At 36.2% G+C, this 19,707-nt stretch overlaps 1 protein-coding gene across 1 annotated transcript in view; it reads right to left on the bottom strand.

The window, feature by feature from the left end:
* Positions 1-8,981: 8,981 nt before the first annotated feature.
* The window catches only part of LGSN (lengsin, lens protein with glutamine synthetase domain), a 61,593-nt gene continuing 50,867 nt past the window's right edge, over positions 8,982-19,707 (bottom strand). Inside the window, exons 3-4 of the mRNA XM_011993066.1 lie at positions 18,622-18,788; positions 8,982-14,260 (exon numbers count right to left, since the gene is read on the bottom strand). Coding sequence (XP_011848456.1) covers positions 13,061-14,260; positions 18,622-18,788 — 1,367 coding nt within the window. The 3' untranslated portion in view covers positions 8,982-13,060. The remainder of the gene's footprint in view (positions 14,261-18,621; positions 18,789-19,707) is intronic.

Here is a 19,707-nt window from a genome sequence, read left to right as displayed (position 1 = left end):
TCTTGCTGAATCCTTTTTTCCACCATCATCTTAGCTTCCCAAAACAGAAAGACTTCTCTTAGTTTTCAGTTTCTTCATGAGTTTGGTTCAGAAGATTTTCTTGTTATTTCCAGAAGATTTTACTTCTTCCCTCCAAGTGATTCCAACATTTGACATAATAGAGGTAACTACCTTTATTCTTGAGAAACTCATTAGATATTTTGAGGCAAGTCTTGCTAATGGGACTTCTTTCTTATCAGAAATGGTCTGCCTTTAGCTTTATTGTCTAATGTGATGGCAACCATCCAGCTTTAAAATGAATAAAGACTTCAGATTTACCATGCAATTCATAGAAGCTAAAAGGTGAATCCTATTGTGAATCTCCATTGATTTAAAGTAAAGTACAGAGAAGCTTACCATGTAATTCTGTTGTAAAACGCTATTGATTTACTGTATGATATAGAAGCTTATACTGTAGCTTTATTGTGAGACTCCTATTCACTGTGCAGTATTATGAAACCAACTGAGTCACTTCATGGTGAAACTCTGATTTAATATGGATCCCAAAGGATTGTATTATGTCGCTGTATGGTAATAAAACTTGAAATTGTGTTAATTCATCGTGAATTTCTCAGTAGAAGCCCTTCTGTAGCCTGAGACATGGCTTTAGCCATGTCTTGGGCAACAGCAAGCACAGTCTTACTATATGGAAGTCGTTAAAAAGCAACCTCAGAATATCTTCTGGCTTAAGACATGTGCATTACTAATCTTCCTCTTGGTAAGAAAGATGAAAGATTTTACCCTCATCAGGAAATTATTAATAACAAAGTTCATAGCATAAATATGCCCAAATCTGAGAGGGGAAATAACAGTGTGATCATCTTTAGTGTTAATTCACTTTAAGATTAGCTATATTTTATAAATACTTTGAGATGGCTAGTGACTATCTTCATTTGCCCACATTTTATTTTCCATTTAGAAAAGTCTATTATTTGAACTACAAAACTAAATAAGATAGCATAAAATAGATTATTATTTAAGGAGTGATATTTTAAATTTTCAGGAAAAAAAGTATATTGTGGGAGGATTTTCAAACTTGAAAATTACATAAAAGAAGCCATAAAGTGTATAAAATTTTATAATATTTCTTGGTCTAAATACCATAGTTAATTTATAATATTTTTTCTAAATTTATAGATATTTTTCATTGGGAAAGAGTTATTATTTATAAGATTATAAATCTGTTACTTATTAGAAAAGGCTTACTTTTCTTGAAATTTAATAAAATAAGCTCTTTTTAGAAGAAAGTATCAAACATCATTTTTTGTATATGTTGGGGTTTTGTCCTTTTTATAAATTATTCAAATCTGTCTTTTTCTTAACTCTGCATGTTTCTTCTCTAACTTGTAAATATGTACTTAGTAGTAAGAAAATGAGTGAATAGCCCTGTATTTCAGTCCTATTGTTGAAGAAATACATTGTGATTTAGTGTGCTAGAAAGATTCTTTTGAACTTTATAGACAGATACGAATCTGTCAGATGTGTTCCAGAAAGTTTCATTTTTGAATGTTCTCATTTTCTTAAATGTATATAGAATTTAACTGTGAAGAATGATGTTTGAGGGACTGCTTGAATCTGATGTATCATTATATTTTCTGTCAGTCAAAAACAAATACCTCTGCAGTCTATTAAAAGTAATGAAGTAAATTTTTTTTAAAAAATCACACACACACACAAAAAGTACTCCTTTATCCTATCCAAAGCAATGAGAATTATTGAGAATGGAAAGAAGGAAACAAGCCAAGACGTCAGAACATATCGAGATTAAAATCCTGAAACTGGTCCCGTCCCACATTTGCTTCCTCCTCTCCCCACCACCCACACAGCATGTCTGCCCCCAAGGGAACTCCTTCTTTTAAGCTGTAGCTCCCAACTAAAGAGGTCTTAAACCGTATGGACATGGTAAGGGGAAATCCATGTCTTCTCTCTTGTCACAAAAGATTAAAAATTCTGAAGGTCTTTGGCAAATACTTAATTCCTGCTTCCTTCTCCAACTGGAATAGTTCTGTCTCTTATACACATCTAGATGTGTATAAGAGACAGGAAGGTAAAAAACAAAACAAAACGAAAAAAACCTACCGAAGACTCAAGAAATAGTAAGTGGTGGAGCTGAGCCTCCAACTCAGATAGTCTGATTCCAGAGACTACACCATGTAAGACTCCACACTCAACTTCCCCAATAAGCATAGTGACTATACTTCTTCAGGTTGTACAGTTGTGTGTGTTTCTTTGTAGAGATTTCGATCAATTACAGGTAAATACATTATTTCCTTCTATCCCATTATACTCTCTCTCTCTCTCTCTCTCTCTGTGTGTGTGTGTGTGTATCTGATGTGAATAATGCATTTCAGAATTCTTTACAGTACTGTGGGCAAAATGCAATGTGTAAAATGTCCTTTCCTGTTTTAAGTACATATCCTGACATAGCTGTTTCTGTCCTATGAAAAACTGTGCTTATTATTAAAGAGAACAAAGAGGTGTTGTATAACACCAACCAGTATCAAACAAAAAGCATGTGATCTCTTGATATTGCAAGAATTTTCCCTCCTGGGACTATCAGATGGCTCAAAAAGGTTAAATGTGCTGCCAAAATTATATTCTTAAAAATATCCCAAAACAAATAAAACAGAAGCCATTCAATCAGCAACTATTTTCTATAGAATCTCTCTCCTTCCTAAAAGAAGTAAGTGATGAAGTGAAATGAGATCATTTACACGTCAAGAAGCTTTTAACTGTCTTCACTGCAAACTTGATTAATAGTCATCACATTGGACCTAATAGCCCAGCAGATAACATACATTTTTAAGCATGTAAAAAACCTTCCTTGGATATTAAGAAATATTCTAGGTGTTAGAACACCTGTTTGGCTTGTGTAGCAGTTTAGAATAGCAAACGTTAGCCCCAAGGGCGCACGAAACTATAAGCATGGAAGTGGCATCTTGAAAGGAGCAAAAGGCTCTGTGGAATTTCTTGCCCTCAGATTCAGGGCTTATGGAAACCTCCATGAACTATTGGACAGGTCTTGATCTTGCAGGACAGTGCTCCTCAAACTTAAGCATTCAGAGAATATGCCTAGAGCACTTGTGAAAATACACATTTCTGAGCCTGTCAGTTTGCATTTCTAAAAAGCTCAGAGCTAATGCTTCTGCTGCTACAAGGACTCCAGTTTAAGTTGCTTTGAACAATGCTATTTTAGGGCATCCTGTAACCAGTGTGATTCCTGAAACTGCCACACTTTTTTCACTATTCTTTTCTTTTTTCTCATACCAGTGAGACAGAAAAACAGCTCTGGCAAGCATAAGGTCACTGTGCAGCACAGGGCTTCTCTAACTGGGAACATGAGTATGAAAATTGAGTATTTCTGAAATGGGGGATCATTCTATCGCACCTTCTCCATGAGCTTCAACTGAGGCAGGTGACCTTGCCAATTGAATTCTTGGTTGTTGTTTCATTCTATGACGAGAAGCCATGATGATTTGAAGTACATGTAGCGTCCAATTCAAATGCTTTGCAGATTTCAGTCAAGATGTTTCTTTATTCTCCACTTGTCTTTAGGCTTCTGTTATTCCAATCCATAGCATAGTTGTCAGTTGAAGTGTTGAGTAATTAAATCATGCAATCACTCACTTAGTGTCACCTCTTAAGAGGGATGTCCAAAGAAGCTTAATATAATACATTTATGAAGCTTCTTAGCAACAGGATCTGACTTTGTATGTAGTATTTTTATGAAAAAAAAAAAAAAAGGAAAACAATTAGTGTAACAGACTTGTTATCGGTAGAAAGGACATCCTCATTTACTAGAGGGGGGAATTGTGGCTCTAAAAATCAGATTGCTTTTTCAAGAACATGTGTCAAGAACATTGACAGACAGACAGCAGGCCTGCTGTGTGCCACAGTATGTGGAATGAGGTGAAGCTGTAGCTGAAGCAAGCTGCCCAGCGGGCCTCCTATGTCCATCATTGGATGAAGGGCACAACTGAGGCTACAGCACCCACAGTGCCAGAAAGAGTTGAAGTAGCACTGAGATGGCAGAAGAGACGGATCTTGAGGATGCCCTCACCATGTAAAGAGAAGAGACTGCATGTCTCACCAGACCTCCTAGTCTGAAACAATAGGCGGCAGCAGATGACTAATTACCAGGTGTGACAAGGGACTTCTTGTAGAGGGAGGCCAGTGAAGACTCTAAAAATTGTAAACAACCAATATGTAGATTTTTAGGCCAACAGAGTGAGGCAGAGGTCATAAATTAAACACCGATGGGTTGACTTTGAAATACCGGTGGGGCATTCCAGTGGATGTACTTTTTGAGAAACTAATTTGACAATCATTTGCTTGTAAGTACAAACTGAAGGTATAGGTTTTACCATCACCATCATTGGGTTTTTATGCCATCCCACCAGGACTCCCTTTTTGCCTGACCCATCCATATTATAATAGAGAGAACAGCCATATTCACACAATGTGCCATCTCCCTTCCAGGTCATAGTTCACTGGATGAGGAGTGAGTACATTGCCCAAACTGTACTAATGAATTTGGAGTTCAGACTAGAAGAGACTAGCTTCAAACAGGTTGCTTGTTCAACATAAAAGACATAAATTTGGGGAGTTGTTTCAGCAGCCATTTTCCATCATGTAGAGAAAGAAACAGAGAAAGCCAGTCTAAAGCAGAAGTGAAAGGATGATGTTGGCATGAGGAGAAACACAACAGAGGTGAGAACAGATAGAAAAGATGTCCTGGGTAATCTACAGTACTTCTGTTTCAGGTTAGATTCACTCGTAACACCTAGATGCATTGAAGGTCTTAGGGTCCCTGAGGCACTCTTCTATCTCAACTGAAAAAATTCCTTATTTTGTTTGATGAAGTTCAATTTGATTTCCATTACTTTTAACCAAGAGTCTTGGCCAGATACAGTGGCTCTTGCCTGTAATCCCAGCACTTTGGGAGGCTGAGGCAGATGGATCACTTGAGGCCAGGAGTTCAAGACCAGACTGGCCAACATGGTGAAACCCCGTTTCTACTAAAAATACAAAAATTAGCCAGGCTTGATGGTGCGTTCCCATCATCCCAGCTACTTGGTAGGCTGAGGCAGGAGATTCATTTGAACCTGGGAGGCAGAGGTTGCAGTGAGCCAAGATCACGCTACTGCATTCCAGCCTGGATGACAGAATGAGACTGTCTCAAAAATAAATAAATAAATAAATAAATAAATAAATAAATAAATAAATAAATGTCTTAATCCATAGAAAATAATATTAATAACAAATAGATGTTATAGGGACAATTTTTAGAGGGAGGAAAGGACCAAGAATGGAAGGATCTTGAATAACAATCAACATCAAATTTCAGGCAGAAAAGAGGAATTCACAAGACATTGAAAAGCTGAGAAGTGGCCAGAGACAGAACATCTAGAACCTCTATTGTCTTGCAAGTCAACAGAAAACCATTTTGACAAAGAGGTAGAGGTCAGCAGTTTCAAATTCTGTTTACTAGTCATAAAACATGAATGAGAAATATCCCCTGTATTTAACAAGAGGGAGGTTACTATTAACCTTAATGAGTACGGTTGGAGTGGACTGGTGGAGGTAGAAACCAAAATATTTAGGGGCAGTGACAGGAAGCTATGGGGAGTAAATAGTAAGAGGAAGTAGAAAGAGCCAGGACATGTAACCTAACAAATAAGTTTGATTTTAAAGAGAAGGAGAGAAGTGAGAAGGGTACTTGGGGTTAATAGATTTTGGCCTTGTGTGTGTGAGCATGTGTGTGTGTTGCATTATGCACCTTGCAACCATGTCAACATGTTAAATTCTGATGGGAAAGAAACAGAGAGGGACATTACTGGAGATACAGTAGAGAGAGGGTATTACTAGCATTAGTGCATGAGAAGGCCAGAGGGGTGGGATTCTGACAACAGTGAGAAGCACCACTTGCACTGAAAGTAGAGAGAAAGTAGAAAGGTGGTAAGTCTGATATAAGACGCCTGTTCTTTGTCAGGGAATTAAGGAAGTGTTGCCACGAGACACAGCCCTATTATAGTTAGTTTTATCTGCCCCTTCCTAGCCACATTTCTTTCCCTTCTTCAAGTGCTGAGGTCATGGGACCTTATAACCCTTGCCATCCTGTGAGAAAGGTGGTTGGAGCTAAGGAAATCTGTGATCCAGTCCAAGCCTTCGCATTGTTTGATCAGTGTCATCCTCCTCTATGCTGCTTTGTTTTCTCCTCACAACATAAATTCTATCCTCTGTCCATAGACATTTAGAAACACTTCTCTTAATTAGTTAAAAACTCATTGTGGGAGTAAAACATGTATTGTCCAGTTTTGTATCTTCCCCTTCAGTAACTTACATACAAATGGCTCTCAAAAGCAATTATTTCAAAAATTGAATAAAAATGCTACCTAGTGTCTAACTTAAACAATTCATTATCTATCTAATAATCGTTTTTCACTTCAAACACTAAAGTATCATAATTTCTGTTTACCTCATAAAAAGTGAATTTATATATATGTTTTCTAGCAATCACAGAAAGAAGACAAACACTTTGCAGCATTTATTTAACTTGTAGATATTGTAGAAGCTCTTATAATGTGATTCGTTTTAATGAACCTCCAAAGTAACAAATTACTGGATTTTCTTTTTTTCGTAGTTTATTAAAGATTTCTTCTTTAGTTCTTTTCAGATCTATTTATTTCAAATCCATTGCAGAGTCATCCAAAATTTAAGACATTTAGATTAATTTTAGGCATCACAGAATGTAGCTAATGTTTCTGCGGTTTTATATTTCTATGTCTCTTGAATATACTCTTAAATATTGGTAATATCATATCCTGCCAACAATCCTTTCTCCCTTCCCCTCTGATATTGAGCCTGTATTTACTATCTATTAACCTAAATATATTCAAATGCAAGTCATGTGGTTGGGAATGCCTTTCTGCTGTTAGTATTTCTAATACATTTTTTCAATTTTCATTTATTCACAGTAACTAGATTTGAAATCCAGTTACTTTTATGTTTAATATTCAGCTTTGCACTGAATTCTGAGCCACCAACACTGACTGTTTAATGGTACGTTGCTGCCCTCTAGCTTATGTTTGAAAAGTTTTCTATAATGTAACAATTTATCCAGTAATCTCTTGGATATGCCCAATAAATTGATATTCATTTGTATTTAATGAATCATATATTAGCGGTTTTATGAACATTAAATTTTTATAGTTATTATTTAAAGTGTTATTTTTCTTTCCAGGTAAAACTGATCGTATTAATCTTAGGGAACATCTTAAAAAGAAAAGAAAAGAAAAAGCTTTGTTATGTCATTGTGTAGCAGGTTCTCAGCCAATTTATTTTTCCCTTAATTTACACATTTCCCCTCCATGTAGGTTAGCTATTTTCAAAACTCAATGTGTTTTCTTTTCTTTTATTTCTTAAGCAGCCAGAGAGAAGTATCAAATTCTTTATGCTCTCAATGAATGCTGAGTTCTTGTCAAATAATATTTCTAAAAATGAAACAAAATAAATGATTGGCACTATTTCAAATTCTAAGGACGGTCAGAAATTTCAGCCAGGTGTTTTTTGGTGTTCAAAAAAATTATGAAACTACTTAAGGCTTGAATTACTATTATCTGACAAAAGTTCTGAAATAATGTTATGGCATCATACTTTTGATAAAATCTTCTGGTCTGGATAGAGATATCAAACACATATCTACTACCTACTTCTGTTCATTTTAATGCCTAGAAGCCTTAAAATTAAAATGTAATATTCAGCATAATTTTCGGTGTTGTACTCAGCTGAGTCCGTGTAGTGAAGGGCATTTTGGTGTAGCACAGAGACCATGAGACTGAGAGTAGAAACCTGGATTTGATTCCTAGTTCTTTCAACACAACAACTTTTTAGGGTCTTAAATCTCTTGTTTTTAAAAATAATAAGTATACCTTTCTCATAAAATTGTAGACAGCATGAAATAAGGAAATGAATGAGAAAGTGCCCACATGATGTATGTTATGTACTAGGAGCTTAATAAACCTTTGTTTAATCTGTATCTAGTATACACATTCAATTGTTCCTAGTCTTCTGATTAAGGGTAATTCTCTCCCTTTCTTTCTTCTTCTCCCTTATCAAAGTTTTCTTGCTCGTTGCTTGTCTTTTTATATACTGTTTTTCAGTCAGGCTTCTTTTTAAAAATTCAAACTACTTTAAGAAAAAGAGAATTTTTTAAAAAAAATTAGATATTTAATAGAATCTGGGAGGTCCAGAAAATCAGGTTCAGAAGCTATGCTTGACTCTTCCAGAGACCTGACAGCCACTGGCATTGGACAATAGCAAAACCAATGTCCCCCGACAATGCCACCGCAGGATGGCACCCATGGATGCCTGTCGCTGCTGCCTCCTTCAGGCTCAGCAGAGTGGAGTCCCTGAGGGTTTTATGACTGCATCTTGCATGGTCCTTGTACCATGGCAGCAAGAGAAACTGGGAAGGTGAGGTTCTGACTTCTACTTGGGAGACAAGAGCCCAAAGAAGAGGGATTCCACAAATGTAAGAGAGCTATTGAAAGGTTCCCCATGGCTAAAAAACATGACAACTTCACCTTGCTCTCTCTTTTTTTGTTTTGTTTTTTTGTTGTTGTTGTTGTTGTTGTTGTTCTTGTTCTTTTGATCCCCATCAAGCTAATCAAATGGTGTTTATTCAGGAGTTTCTAGAAGCAGAAAACCTGAAGAAGTTCTTCTAATGGCAGAAATTGTAGGATCAATGAAAAAACACAAACTGTTGGTCTTCTCCACTGTCTCTATTCCTCCCTCTCTCAGGATATGTGAATTTGTGTGTTTTATACTGGACAAGCACAGTATTGTATTATGCTAATAACATATGCATTGATTGATTGATTGATTAAACATTAATTGAATTCCAGAAAATATGCAAGGAACAAGAAGTATTAATGCAAATGTAAGTAAGATCTGTTCCTTTTATTCTTAGAATTCACATCCTAATTAGGAAGTATCATGCAAACCCCTAATTTTAGGCAGCATGAGAAGAGCTTTAATAGGGAAGGCACTGTGCACATAGGTAATGTTTAAAGATACAAATTCTAACCCCTATCATAGAAAACCTAGGGTTAAAGGTATCGTCCATTTATATCTATATCATAAACATATTGGTAAGTATATTTTGTCAAACAGATGACTGGAGATATGTCAATAGACTGTCCTGTTTTACTGATAAGCTCAGACTTCACTGTATGCTTTCCATTTTTATTCAGATTAAAGTTTTTTTTATCTTTCATTGCCTTCAAATAATCATTTCAAGCTTTGTTGTTATTCAGACACTGTAAAATGAAATTTTAGATTATAGAATGTCCTTGAAAATAGAAACTTGTTACTACAATACTAATGTTTTAGTTTCTAGTCTTAAAACATTATCGCTTTTAATTTACATTTCTTATGTATACTCATTTAATAACCAACTTTAAATTCAGTAATCACATTTTTCCCCTAAGCTTTGATTAGAACAATTATAGTAAATGAAAATAAGAAAGTAATTTTTGTAAAGCTATTCATAAAAAACCCTTTTCGAGCCATAAAGAAGCTTTCCAAATAGTTTTTTTCAGCATTAGGCCTCCAAAAAAAAATTATTTCTGTTCTGCTTAAGACACCCAGATCCAAAACTCTTTCATTGTCTGTTCATCTTTGTTTTGGTCTCCCCTAGTATAATGGCTCCCAGCAAAAGGCCTAGCACACAAATGGTGCTCAATAAGTGCTGCTGAATGAATGTCTGACCCTCTTAACCCAGCCTAAGAAGGTAGAAGCATCAGCAGAAAGTCCCTTCAACAATAGAAAGCCTATGAACAGATGAAAGAAATAGAAAAATAGGTAACTGATTTTTACATGTACCTACCCCAATTTGTCTTTGGCCCTGAACTCTGTTGGCCAATGCCTCTTTTCGGGTTGCCTTAAAGAACAAGAATATACATCAGCACACACCTGACTGAAATCTTGGTGGAGACTGCCACACCAACTTATGTTATCAACTGATTTGTAATCTATGGCTGAATATTTTCTGTTGACTCACTACTGTACACTTAATTCTGAAGATAATATATATAATGTCTTCACATGGCATCCTGAGTACTGTGTTTTAAGTTATGCTATTAATGTGAAAGGGGAAAAAAGGGCTTCAAACACTGTGATTAACAGACTTTTTACAGCATCTTTTACTCATTATGGTAAAATGAAGTCAATGCATTAGACACGTTTCATTAAGGCCTATGGACTATAAAGGGATATGCCAGTTTATAGGGATAGGTTAGAGCCAATCCCATTTTTTGCATGTGTGGATCCCTTTGATTAACTCAGATTATCCTCTTTAGAAGTGGGATTATCCTCTTTAGAAGTGGGAATATTGAGGAAGTGGTCTTTCACTGGTTCTTACACCTTTTTTCTTTCATCCCCAAATCCCTCAAATGCCCCACTCATATGCACGCACGCGCACACACACAGATACACACATTCAAAACACACATGCAAAAGAGAAAAATTTCATTGCAACTAACAAAGAATCAAAACTATTGTGGCCTAAAGAAGATAGAAGTTTGGTTCTCTCTCAGGTAAATGTCTGGATGTAGGCAAGTCAAACTGCTCTACAAAGCAGAGGTTCCACCTTATTACTGCACCCTGTGGAGCAAACCTTCCTTCCCAAGGACATTATCCTAGCCATATTATCTGTAGGCCAGTCAGCAGGAAGGGTGAAGGTAGCTAGAGAGAAAAGGCAGAGTACACAGCATCCGTCACTTAGAAAAATGTCCTAAATTGTGGTAGGGCATGATGGCTCACGCTTGTAATCCTAGCACTTTGGGAGGCCAAGGCGGGCTGTTCACCTGAGGTCAGGAGTGCAAGACCAGACTGGCCAACATGGTGAAACCCCATCTCTACTAAAAGGCCAGGCATGGTAGCAGGCACCTGTGATCCCAGCCACTTGGGAGGCTGAGGCAGAAGAATTGCTTGAACCCAGGGGGCAGAGGTTGTAGTGAGCCAAGACCCGCCATTGCACTTCAGCCTGGGTGACAAAGTGAGACTCCATCTCGAAAAAAAAAAAAAAATACAAGAAAAGAAAAGAAAATGTCCTAAAGAACTTACATACAACACTTCTACTTTCACCTCTTTGCACTGAACCTAATAACACGACCACATCCAACCTTAATGAAGGCTCAGAAATATCATTTCATTTTTCATTGCTTTCAATGAACATATTGAGGCTTTATTACTGAGAACAGAGGGGGGAATGAATATAGGCAGACAACTAGAAAATTGGCATGAGAGTCTTCCTTATCCCTCACATGATGTAATGTGTGGAATTTCATTTTGGAGGTTTCAGGACAGATTCCCTTCCTTCCCCCACCTACCCTACACTATCTTTTTCTCTACCCCATATGCATCCATGAATTTTATTCTTTTCTTTTTTTTAAGACAGTGTCTCACTCTGTCCCCCAAGCTGTAGTGCAGTGGTGTGATCATGGCTCACTGCAGCCTCAAATGCTGAGGCTCAAGCGATCCTCCCTTCTCAGCCTCCCAATTAGCTGGGACTACAGGCGCATGCCACCATGCCAGGGTTTGTTTTTTGTTTTTTTGTTTTTTTTTTTTTTTTTTTAGAAATGGGTTCTCTATGTGGTCCAGGCTGGACTCAAACTCCTGGCCTCAAGCAATCCTCCCGCCTTGGCCTCCCAAAGTGCTGGGAACTTTCTTCTTATGTATCCAAACACACTTCTTTTGTGTGTGGAGAAAAGAAGGGAGTAATTAGTGAAGGACAGACTGACTTTCACTATTTAAGCTACTGAGTACTAAGAATTTTAATAAGAGGATCTGAGCCAAATTCTAATCCTCTCCTTGTGTTTGCTATCTAAATTGAAACCACAGTCAGTTTTAATTGAACATAAAATCTGCTGTTTGATCCTAAGCAGTAGAACAACATTTTCATTTGCTAGTAAGTGGATTTTGGACTTCCTCCCAAAAGAAGCTAAACTTCAGTGATAGTTACAATATTATCTCATTCAAACAAAGGCCTGGAACATGTAATATTCTCCAGGGAGGTACCAAGCTCTGTGAGCAGCAGATTTTGTAATTTGAATAACAAACTTAAACTCCAAACAGCCCCGGCTAGCCAGGAAGTTGTTCTGACACTCCACAGAGCACGAGAGGTTTCAGAGGGACATCTAGTTTCAAAGAGTGAAGCAGAGTAGACAGAGCCCGCCTACCTTCACACACAAACTTCTTTCTATCTATACTTTATGTATCAAACTTCTATACGAGGCATTGTTTAAAGAAAGGCTTTAACTACTTTTAAAATCTGACCTCGTTGTTCCCAGCTCCAATTCTATTCCTTAGGGATTTGTTTCTTGAGGACATTATAACCTTGAAATTCATAAGCTTTTCAGGAGCTAGTGGAAAAGCGTGAAAAGAGAAGTGACTTAGGGGAAAACTGCCTACCTGTCATTATTTTGGCAAAAGTTTATTTAACTTGTTTAGAAAGACCATAATGATGCACACAACCTAGATTCACAATATTATTTGATTAGCAAGACTATATTAGTATATTTGTCTCCCTGGAAGTCATAACCTATGTGTACCATTAAAATTTTTCCTCCTTTTATTTTTTTTCTTTTTTAGTCATTTAAATTTGCTTTCTAATGCTTAAGTCTTTTTTTTTAATGTGCAAATATATTTATTGCCCCCCAAAATTGGATATTCCTATCCAGGTCAACATACACATAGGAAATGACTAACTGACAAGATCTGGTAAGTTTGCATATTGTAGCTTCACCACGACTTTGTTGTTTGTTTCTGTTATCAGAATCTTCTCAGCAGTCCTACTTCATCTGTCAAATATTCCATGGAGGGAAAAAAAAAAAAAAGTCAAAAGCATTCGTAGTCTTGTTATTGTTACTGTTGTTAATGACAAAAGTTCAGTCTTTGTTTTGGTAGATTAGCTTTAAGTAACAATTACATCTCTAAAGGAGTAGTTATGAGTTCTATTCTAAATAAAATACTCTAAGAATTTATTTCTCTCTGCAGCTATTTCTTCATTCTCCAACTCATATTTCTTCATGGCAACAAAATATCGAATAAAGGTTTCTCCTAGAGCCTGCCTCAGACATTGATCTTCTTCCAGTGCCACAAGGGCATCTTCCAGTTTTAAAGGGATCTCAGAAGTTTCCGCTTGGTAAAAGTCTGTGCTCTCATCTGGACCAGCCAAGACCTCATTACTGCTATGAAGTCCATCTAAGCCTGCAGCAACAGTTGCAGCCAGCACCAAGTAAGGGTTTGCTGTTGCTGAGCCTAGCTTATTTTCTATCCGGGTGCCTTTCTCTCCATGACACTTGATATTAAATATACAGCTGTTGTCATTGTATCCCCACGTTGTAGGCACACTGTCCTTCAGGTCTTTACTGTCCTTGGAATAACGCTTTCGGCAGCTAACAGTAGGCGCCATCAGGCAGCTGAGTGCGGCAGAGTGCTTCAAGAGTCCTGCCAACCATTTTTTCCCAGTGATCGTCAGCTGCTCAGTTCCAGAAGTGCTGCAAAACATGTTCTTCTTCCTATCAACATCCCAGAGACTATGAGACAAAATCCCTGAATTACAAAATCCAGTCTCAATGAAGAAGCTGGAAATGTAATTGTATTTCCTTGCCACTTCTTTGACACCTGTTCTGAGGGTAAATGCATTATCAGCTGAGCTAATGCCAAATTCAGGCAGGAAACAGATTTCCATCTGACCAGGCCTGGTAGAGGAGGAAAAACTCTCGACATTTGCTCCAGTGTGATACAAGCCATCAACAAGTTCCTGCATGAAGGGCTGATCATGGTTATTTAAAAATGTTGAAGCAGGAAATGATATAGTCTTTGAATTTAAAAATTCGGGCACACCAAAAATGCAGAAATCACAGATGAAAGCAGAAAGCAGGGAAAAGCCAGAGGCCTCCAGCTGGCTCAGCTGCCTCTTTGCAATGTACCTTGGGGAAGTCAAAAGAGGCTCACCAGTCACAGTGAAAGTATCACATATCACTCTTGCAGTTCTATCAGCCCATGGCAAAACTCTAAAGGTTGATATCTCTGGCATTAGGACTATGTCACTATTAAAACATGTGGCTCTTATGCGATTCATTTCACTGTCCTTAGGATTCGGTATCACTTCAAGATAACCTCGGGGCATGCAAACTCCATGGCTCACTTTCTCCTAAAGAAGGAAAAAAAATGAAGAAATTAGGTTTTGAAAACAAACAAAAGGGTTGGGGGAGAAAAAGCCTTGCTAATGAAAAAAAATATATATGTATGTTTAACATTTGTTGGTTAACACTAACTTGGTATCAGATAAATGTCAAATATTTTAAAATAAAACCCCTAAAGGCAACTTTATAAACAATGCAATGTTTTAAGCCTTGAAGGCCTTAAATGCTCTTAGATTTCAAAATAGCAGTTATAAATAAAAGGTATAATGATAAAGAAAATCCATTATAGCAAAAAATAAAGGTAAAGCTTTATGGAATTATTTGAAATTATCATCATCAAAAGTACTTCCTGAAGCATTTTTTATTTTATAGTACAGTTGTTAATTCTTGAGATAAGGCTTTATTTTTGCTTATTTTATTGTAACCCTGAGTTAACTGACCCTCAAAAGTCTACAGTAAACAATTCTCAATCCTTCTCAAATTGCAGACTATGGTCAATACTGTGGCACACAGCACATTTGTCCTAACACCAGGGGAGCCAGGACGCTGACAGCTGCATTCCTCTCTTTATTCACTTTTACAACCCATTTAAGAATTAAAAACCTCACTGTCTCAGAGTCCCAGAACCCTTGTCTGTGAATGTGGACCTGTAACTCCAAAGTTAGAGCTTCCAAAATGTTGTAACCTTCAAGTCAGCGTGAACTGGGTGTCAACAGATCTGCCTTCTCATCCTAGCTCTTTCATTAATTGCTTCTGTGAATTTTGGCAAGTCACTGGGTTATGTGCCTCAGCTTCCACATCGGTAAAACACGTGTTAGACTAGACGATTGCTAAGGTACTTTCTAGTCGTTTATTTCTAGATTTCAGTGAATTTGGTCATTTATTTAACTTTTGCTCTGTGCCAGGCAACAGGGAAGCGATAAGGTTATTAAGTTGAACAGACGCGTAAAACAATTTCTGGAAATTATGTATTAGATATATCAACAAGGTTGAAGGTTACTTTAATAGATGGAGAAAAATCACTGAGTATAAAAGGTTGGTTCCCATGAAGTCAGTGAAGATCATGAGGTTAATAAAACAACCTAGCAATCTGTAAGCCAGATGCTTTCCTTTTCTTTCTTTCTCTTTTTTTCTCCTTATAAACAACAGAAACTTATTCCTCTTTAGTTCTGGAGACTGAGAAGTACAAGATGAAGGCAACAGCAGATATGGTGTCTGGTGACGGCTGCTTTCTGGTTCGTATATGGCTTCTTCTTGTGTATCCTCACATGGTAGAAGGAAGCCAGACTATTTCTTATGTTACCTCCAGAACCCAAGAAGCATGGCTATCAAAGAGGGACTGGTATTAGCCAAAATAATTTACTGGTTCACTCTTCTGCATTTGCCCATGAACCACTGCCTCCTTCACTTTCCACCATCTCTACACACATTTTTGAATGCTATTTGACTGAACTGATCCAAGTCTACTTTCACCAATAATAAAGTTGAGTGAGCCAAACACTATTTGGTGTCTACCTAATTTTCCAACTCACTCATAGACCTGTACATGTAAACTTTATACACACACACACACACACACACACACACACACACGCACGCACACATACTGTGGGATATTTGAATACTATAGCATGGAATCCTTTAATTCATATTTTCACTATAAGCAATAATGTCATTTCCCTGCTTGTCAGTTTTTTAGTTTGAAATTCCGTATATTAGTTCTTTACATAACTAAAATGAGAAATAATATATTTTATTCATGAGACTTCTATGAGTTCCTGCAATTTAAATCTGTGTTTGTATTCACTTGGCTGTGAGTAGTAGAGAACAGCTGGGTTGCCATTTCACTCCAATAGTCCTTCATGAACTAAAAAAATAGTAAAAAGTCACACTTTATTCTTTAGATTATTTAATCCGTATTTTTTTGAACACTCTTTTCTGGCACTGTAATTTGCTTTATTCTTTTTTTGGACATAGAGAATGCAAACTACTCTCTATTAGTTATGGGAAATATATGAATATACATGAATATACTCATGATAATATATTGTCTGAAGCAGCGTTTATAGATATAAAGCACTGGAACAACTTCATCTTCAATATAGATCACTATGGGCTCAATAAAATGTTTGCAGAATAACTTAAATCCTTATCAAAAATGAAACTTGGACCATAGTAAAGGTTATCTTTTGAAATAAGCCAAGAATTAGTTACGAGTCTATAGCAATGTATCATGTTTTGGCTAGATCAAATATAGAAAGATCCTACATTATTTGCATATAATTTAAATAAAAATCAACATTTTTGATAGAACAGAGATAATATAAGTTGGTTGTAAGGTTTAAACCTTAAACACCACACACACATGCAATGTTTAGGTTACTTTGCACAAATGAATTTTTTTTTTTTTTGAGATGGAATAAAGTACACACACACACACACACGATATTTAGGTTACTTTGCACAGATGAATCTGTTTTTTCCTTTTTTTTTGGAGATGCAGTTTCACTCTTTTTGCCCAGGCTGGAGTGCAATGGCGTGATCTCAGCTTACTGCAACCTCTGCCTTCCAGGTTCAAGTGATTCTCCTGCCTCAGCTTCCCAAGTAACTGGATTACAGGCCTCTGTCATCAGGCCCAGCTAATTTTTTTATTTTTAGTAGAGACAGGGTTTCACCATGTTGGTCAGGCTAGTCTCAAACTGCCATGTCAGGCAGATGACCTCAGGTGATCTGCCCACCTCAGCATCCCAAAGTGCTAGGATTACAGGCATGAGCCACCACGCCCGGCTTCTTAAACCTATTTTTAATGTCTATTCACAGCAAATTTTCCAAAATAAATTATTTTGTCTTAAATTACAAATATTCATTGTGCTAATACTCATTATTTATACCTTCACAAGTTTCAAAAATGAATTTAAAGTGGCTTCTTAAAAAAATAATCTATGATCATTAAATGAGAACAAAATAATAATAATGAGGTAATGAAATAGTGAAGTTAGTTATTAGGAAACTGGGACTAAAAATAAATATAGCCATTGAGAAGGTGTATAATGAGTTACATTAAAATTCTCATGGTAGACAAACTTTTTCTCTAGCTAAACTCTAGAAAAAAAAAGTGTTTTTTATATGTGGGATATTGAACAAAATAGCAAAAAATATTTTCAGTAACAGTTGGATAAAAAAAGTATGCAGAATTTTTCTCTTTGTGCCAATTATATCAATCCTTAGCAAGTATAAGCAGCATATTGTTTTATTTTTGTAAAAGGATTCCACTGAGAAACTAGAGTAATGGACTTGTAGGTGCCATTAGTAAAATAAATGATTAAAATTTGATAAAAACTGAATAGCAAACAGTTTTATATTGAGTTCTCTGGCAAGTACTTAAAGTGCCAGTTACTTTTCCTTATGATTGGAAGAGATTCATTTGAATTATATTCTGGGCCTGTCCACAAGAAAATCCACATTTTTTATAAAAATTAAACAACATATATTCTTGCCTGGATGAAGAGGAAACAATATCTGCAAGCAGCTCCAAATAATTCCTTAGGAAACAAGTTCGAATCTGTTAGAATTCTTTAAAAAGTGTTTTTGAAGATGTCCAGTTTTTCCCAACATGAAGCAAATTTAACAATTAGAATCTGATATTAATGTGATAAAAGTATAATATTTTAAAATAGTTAAACCTAGAGGATGCTTAACTTTCACACTTTCTTAAATAGTACCGACCTGATGTCCCTTGCTAAGAAATTTGATATTTAATTAACACAACAACTCAGTCATCAAAATAAACACATGACAAAAACTGATACAAAAAATTAAGGAAGTCTCAAAACAACAAAAACACAGTATTTGTTGATATCATCATTTTCGGGAATTTAATAATATTCATTAAGTCATCCAACAACAATGGACTATTTTCTTATCAGAATTTGGAGCCGAAAGGAATATGTTTTTTATCTAGCAAATTATTTCTATTTAATCATTTTTTCCTCTTTATGTTTGCTCTTGGGTCTTCTGTTGCAATTTTCTTGTGTCAAATAAAATACAATCTTCATAATTGCAGTAAGGGAGAAAAAATAATTCTGTAGAGCAAAATTATTCAAGGCAGAAGGACTAAATTTACCAGTCTTAATTAGTTTTGTATTTCTATTGGGTAAAGAAATTGCTGTTTGAGAGCCGAGAGTACACGTTTAGCTCCTTGGGGAGCAATAACATGTTTGGGAGGAACAAGGGAAGAAACAAAATAAGTTATTGATTTTCAGCTTGAATTGCTGTATAGATTACAAGAAAATAAGAAACAGTAATAAGAACCATTTGCCTGCTAATGGTTATGAAATTACATTCAGTCACAACTGTGTGTTAAACTCACTTGAAAAAAGTGTGCAGGGATAGTCTTAGACCTGGACACGCCATGGAGGTCTGTTGCTTCAAATCGTACAAACTGGAGGCGATTTTTGGCCATGGCTTGTCTAATGTGTTTCATTCTAGAAGAGAGTTGAGGTGGGGCCAGAATTTGACTGCTGTCCCTCATGCAATCTGCAAAATAAAAAAAAATAGGTTCTAACTCAGGAGATCATGATGGACTGAGAAGCAAAAGGAGATTACAGAGTAGTGAATTAGTCAATATTATTAATAAAAACATTAATATTCATCATGTCACTGGCTTAGAGTTGGCTCTCTTACCTTTCTCTTTCTACCCTTACCATCTTCCCAAGAATATTGTGTCTAAACAACCTGAGATCATTTATCAGTTAGGACGAGGTCAAAATTGACATTATTTGCATAAGGATATAGCGAAATCATATGTAGATACTGAAAATCCTTTTGCTTATGGAAATTAGAACATATTTGCATAAGTTCACAGCAAAAAAGGGACCATAAAAGCCTGTCTGTAGGTGGCTATTATTGAACATATTTGGGCTTCTTGAACTAACTGTTAATTTCTAAATTTAAATTTCTATGTGATTAAAAGTGAATTTGGTTTTATTTTCTGGGGTTTTGTCTCATTCTGGGAGTATTTTACCCAAAGGGCTTTATATCTTTTTAATGGCATCTAACTCTTAAGAAGTCTACACATTTCTGTCAAATTTAAAACTTGCTTAAATAAGCAAACAAACGTGTCTTTTTTTTTTTTTTAAGAATGAGCGTGTAGGAGATGAAAAATCTGGACTGCGTACTCAATTTAAAATTAGAAACATAAAAAATGTTCTTTTCAAGAATTTAAGATAGTTTGCAAATTCCAACTCAAGAGCTAGAAGAGAACTTTGGAGATAAATCATTTAATCTAACCAACTCGTTAGCTTGAGTCCCAAAGTGGCACAATGAGTTACTCCAAACCACACTATCAGTTCACTGCGGAACTGAAACTAGAATGCAGAGTTTTGATTCACGCTGGGTGGTTTATTACCACAAATTAAATTAGTATGTCTATAGCACATAGAATTGTCAGGCAAAT

The sequence above is a fragment of the Mandrillus leucophaeus genome, unplaced genomic scaffold, assembly GCF_000951045.1.
Source record: "Mandrillus leucophaeus isolate KB7577 unplaced genomic scaffold, Mleu.le_1.0 Scaffold424, whole genome shotgun sequence".
NCBI classification, from domain to species: Eukaryota; Metazoa; Chordata; class Mammalia; order Primates; family Cercopithecidae; genus Mandrillus; species Mandrillus leucophaeus.
Note: the sequence above shows the minus strand (reverse complement) of the source record. Positions and strands in the feature narration are given on the sequence as shown.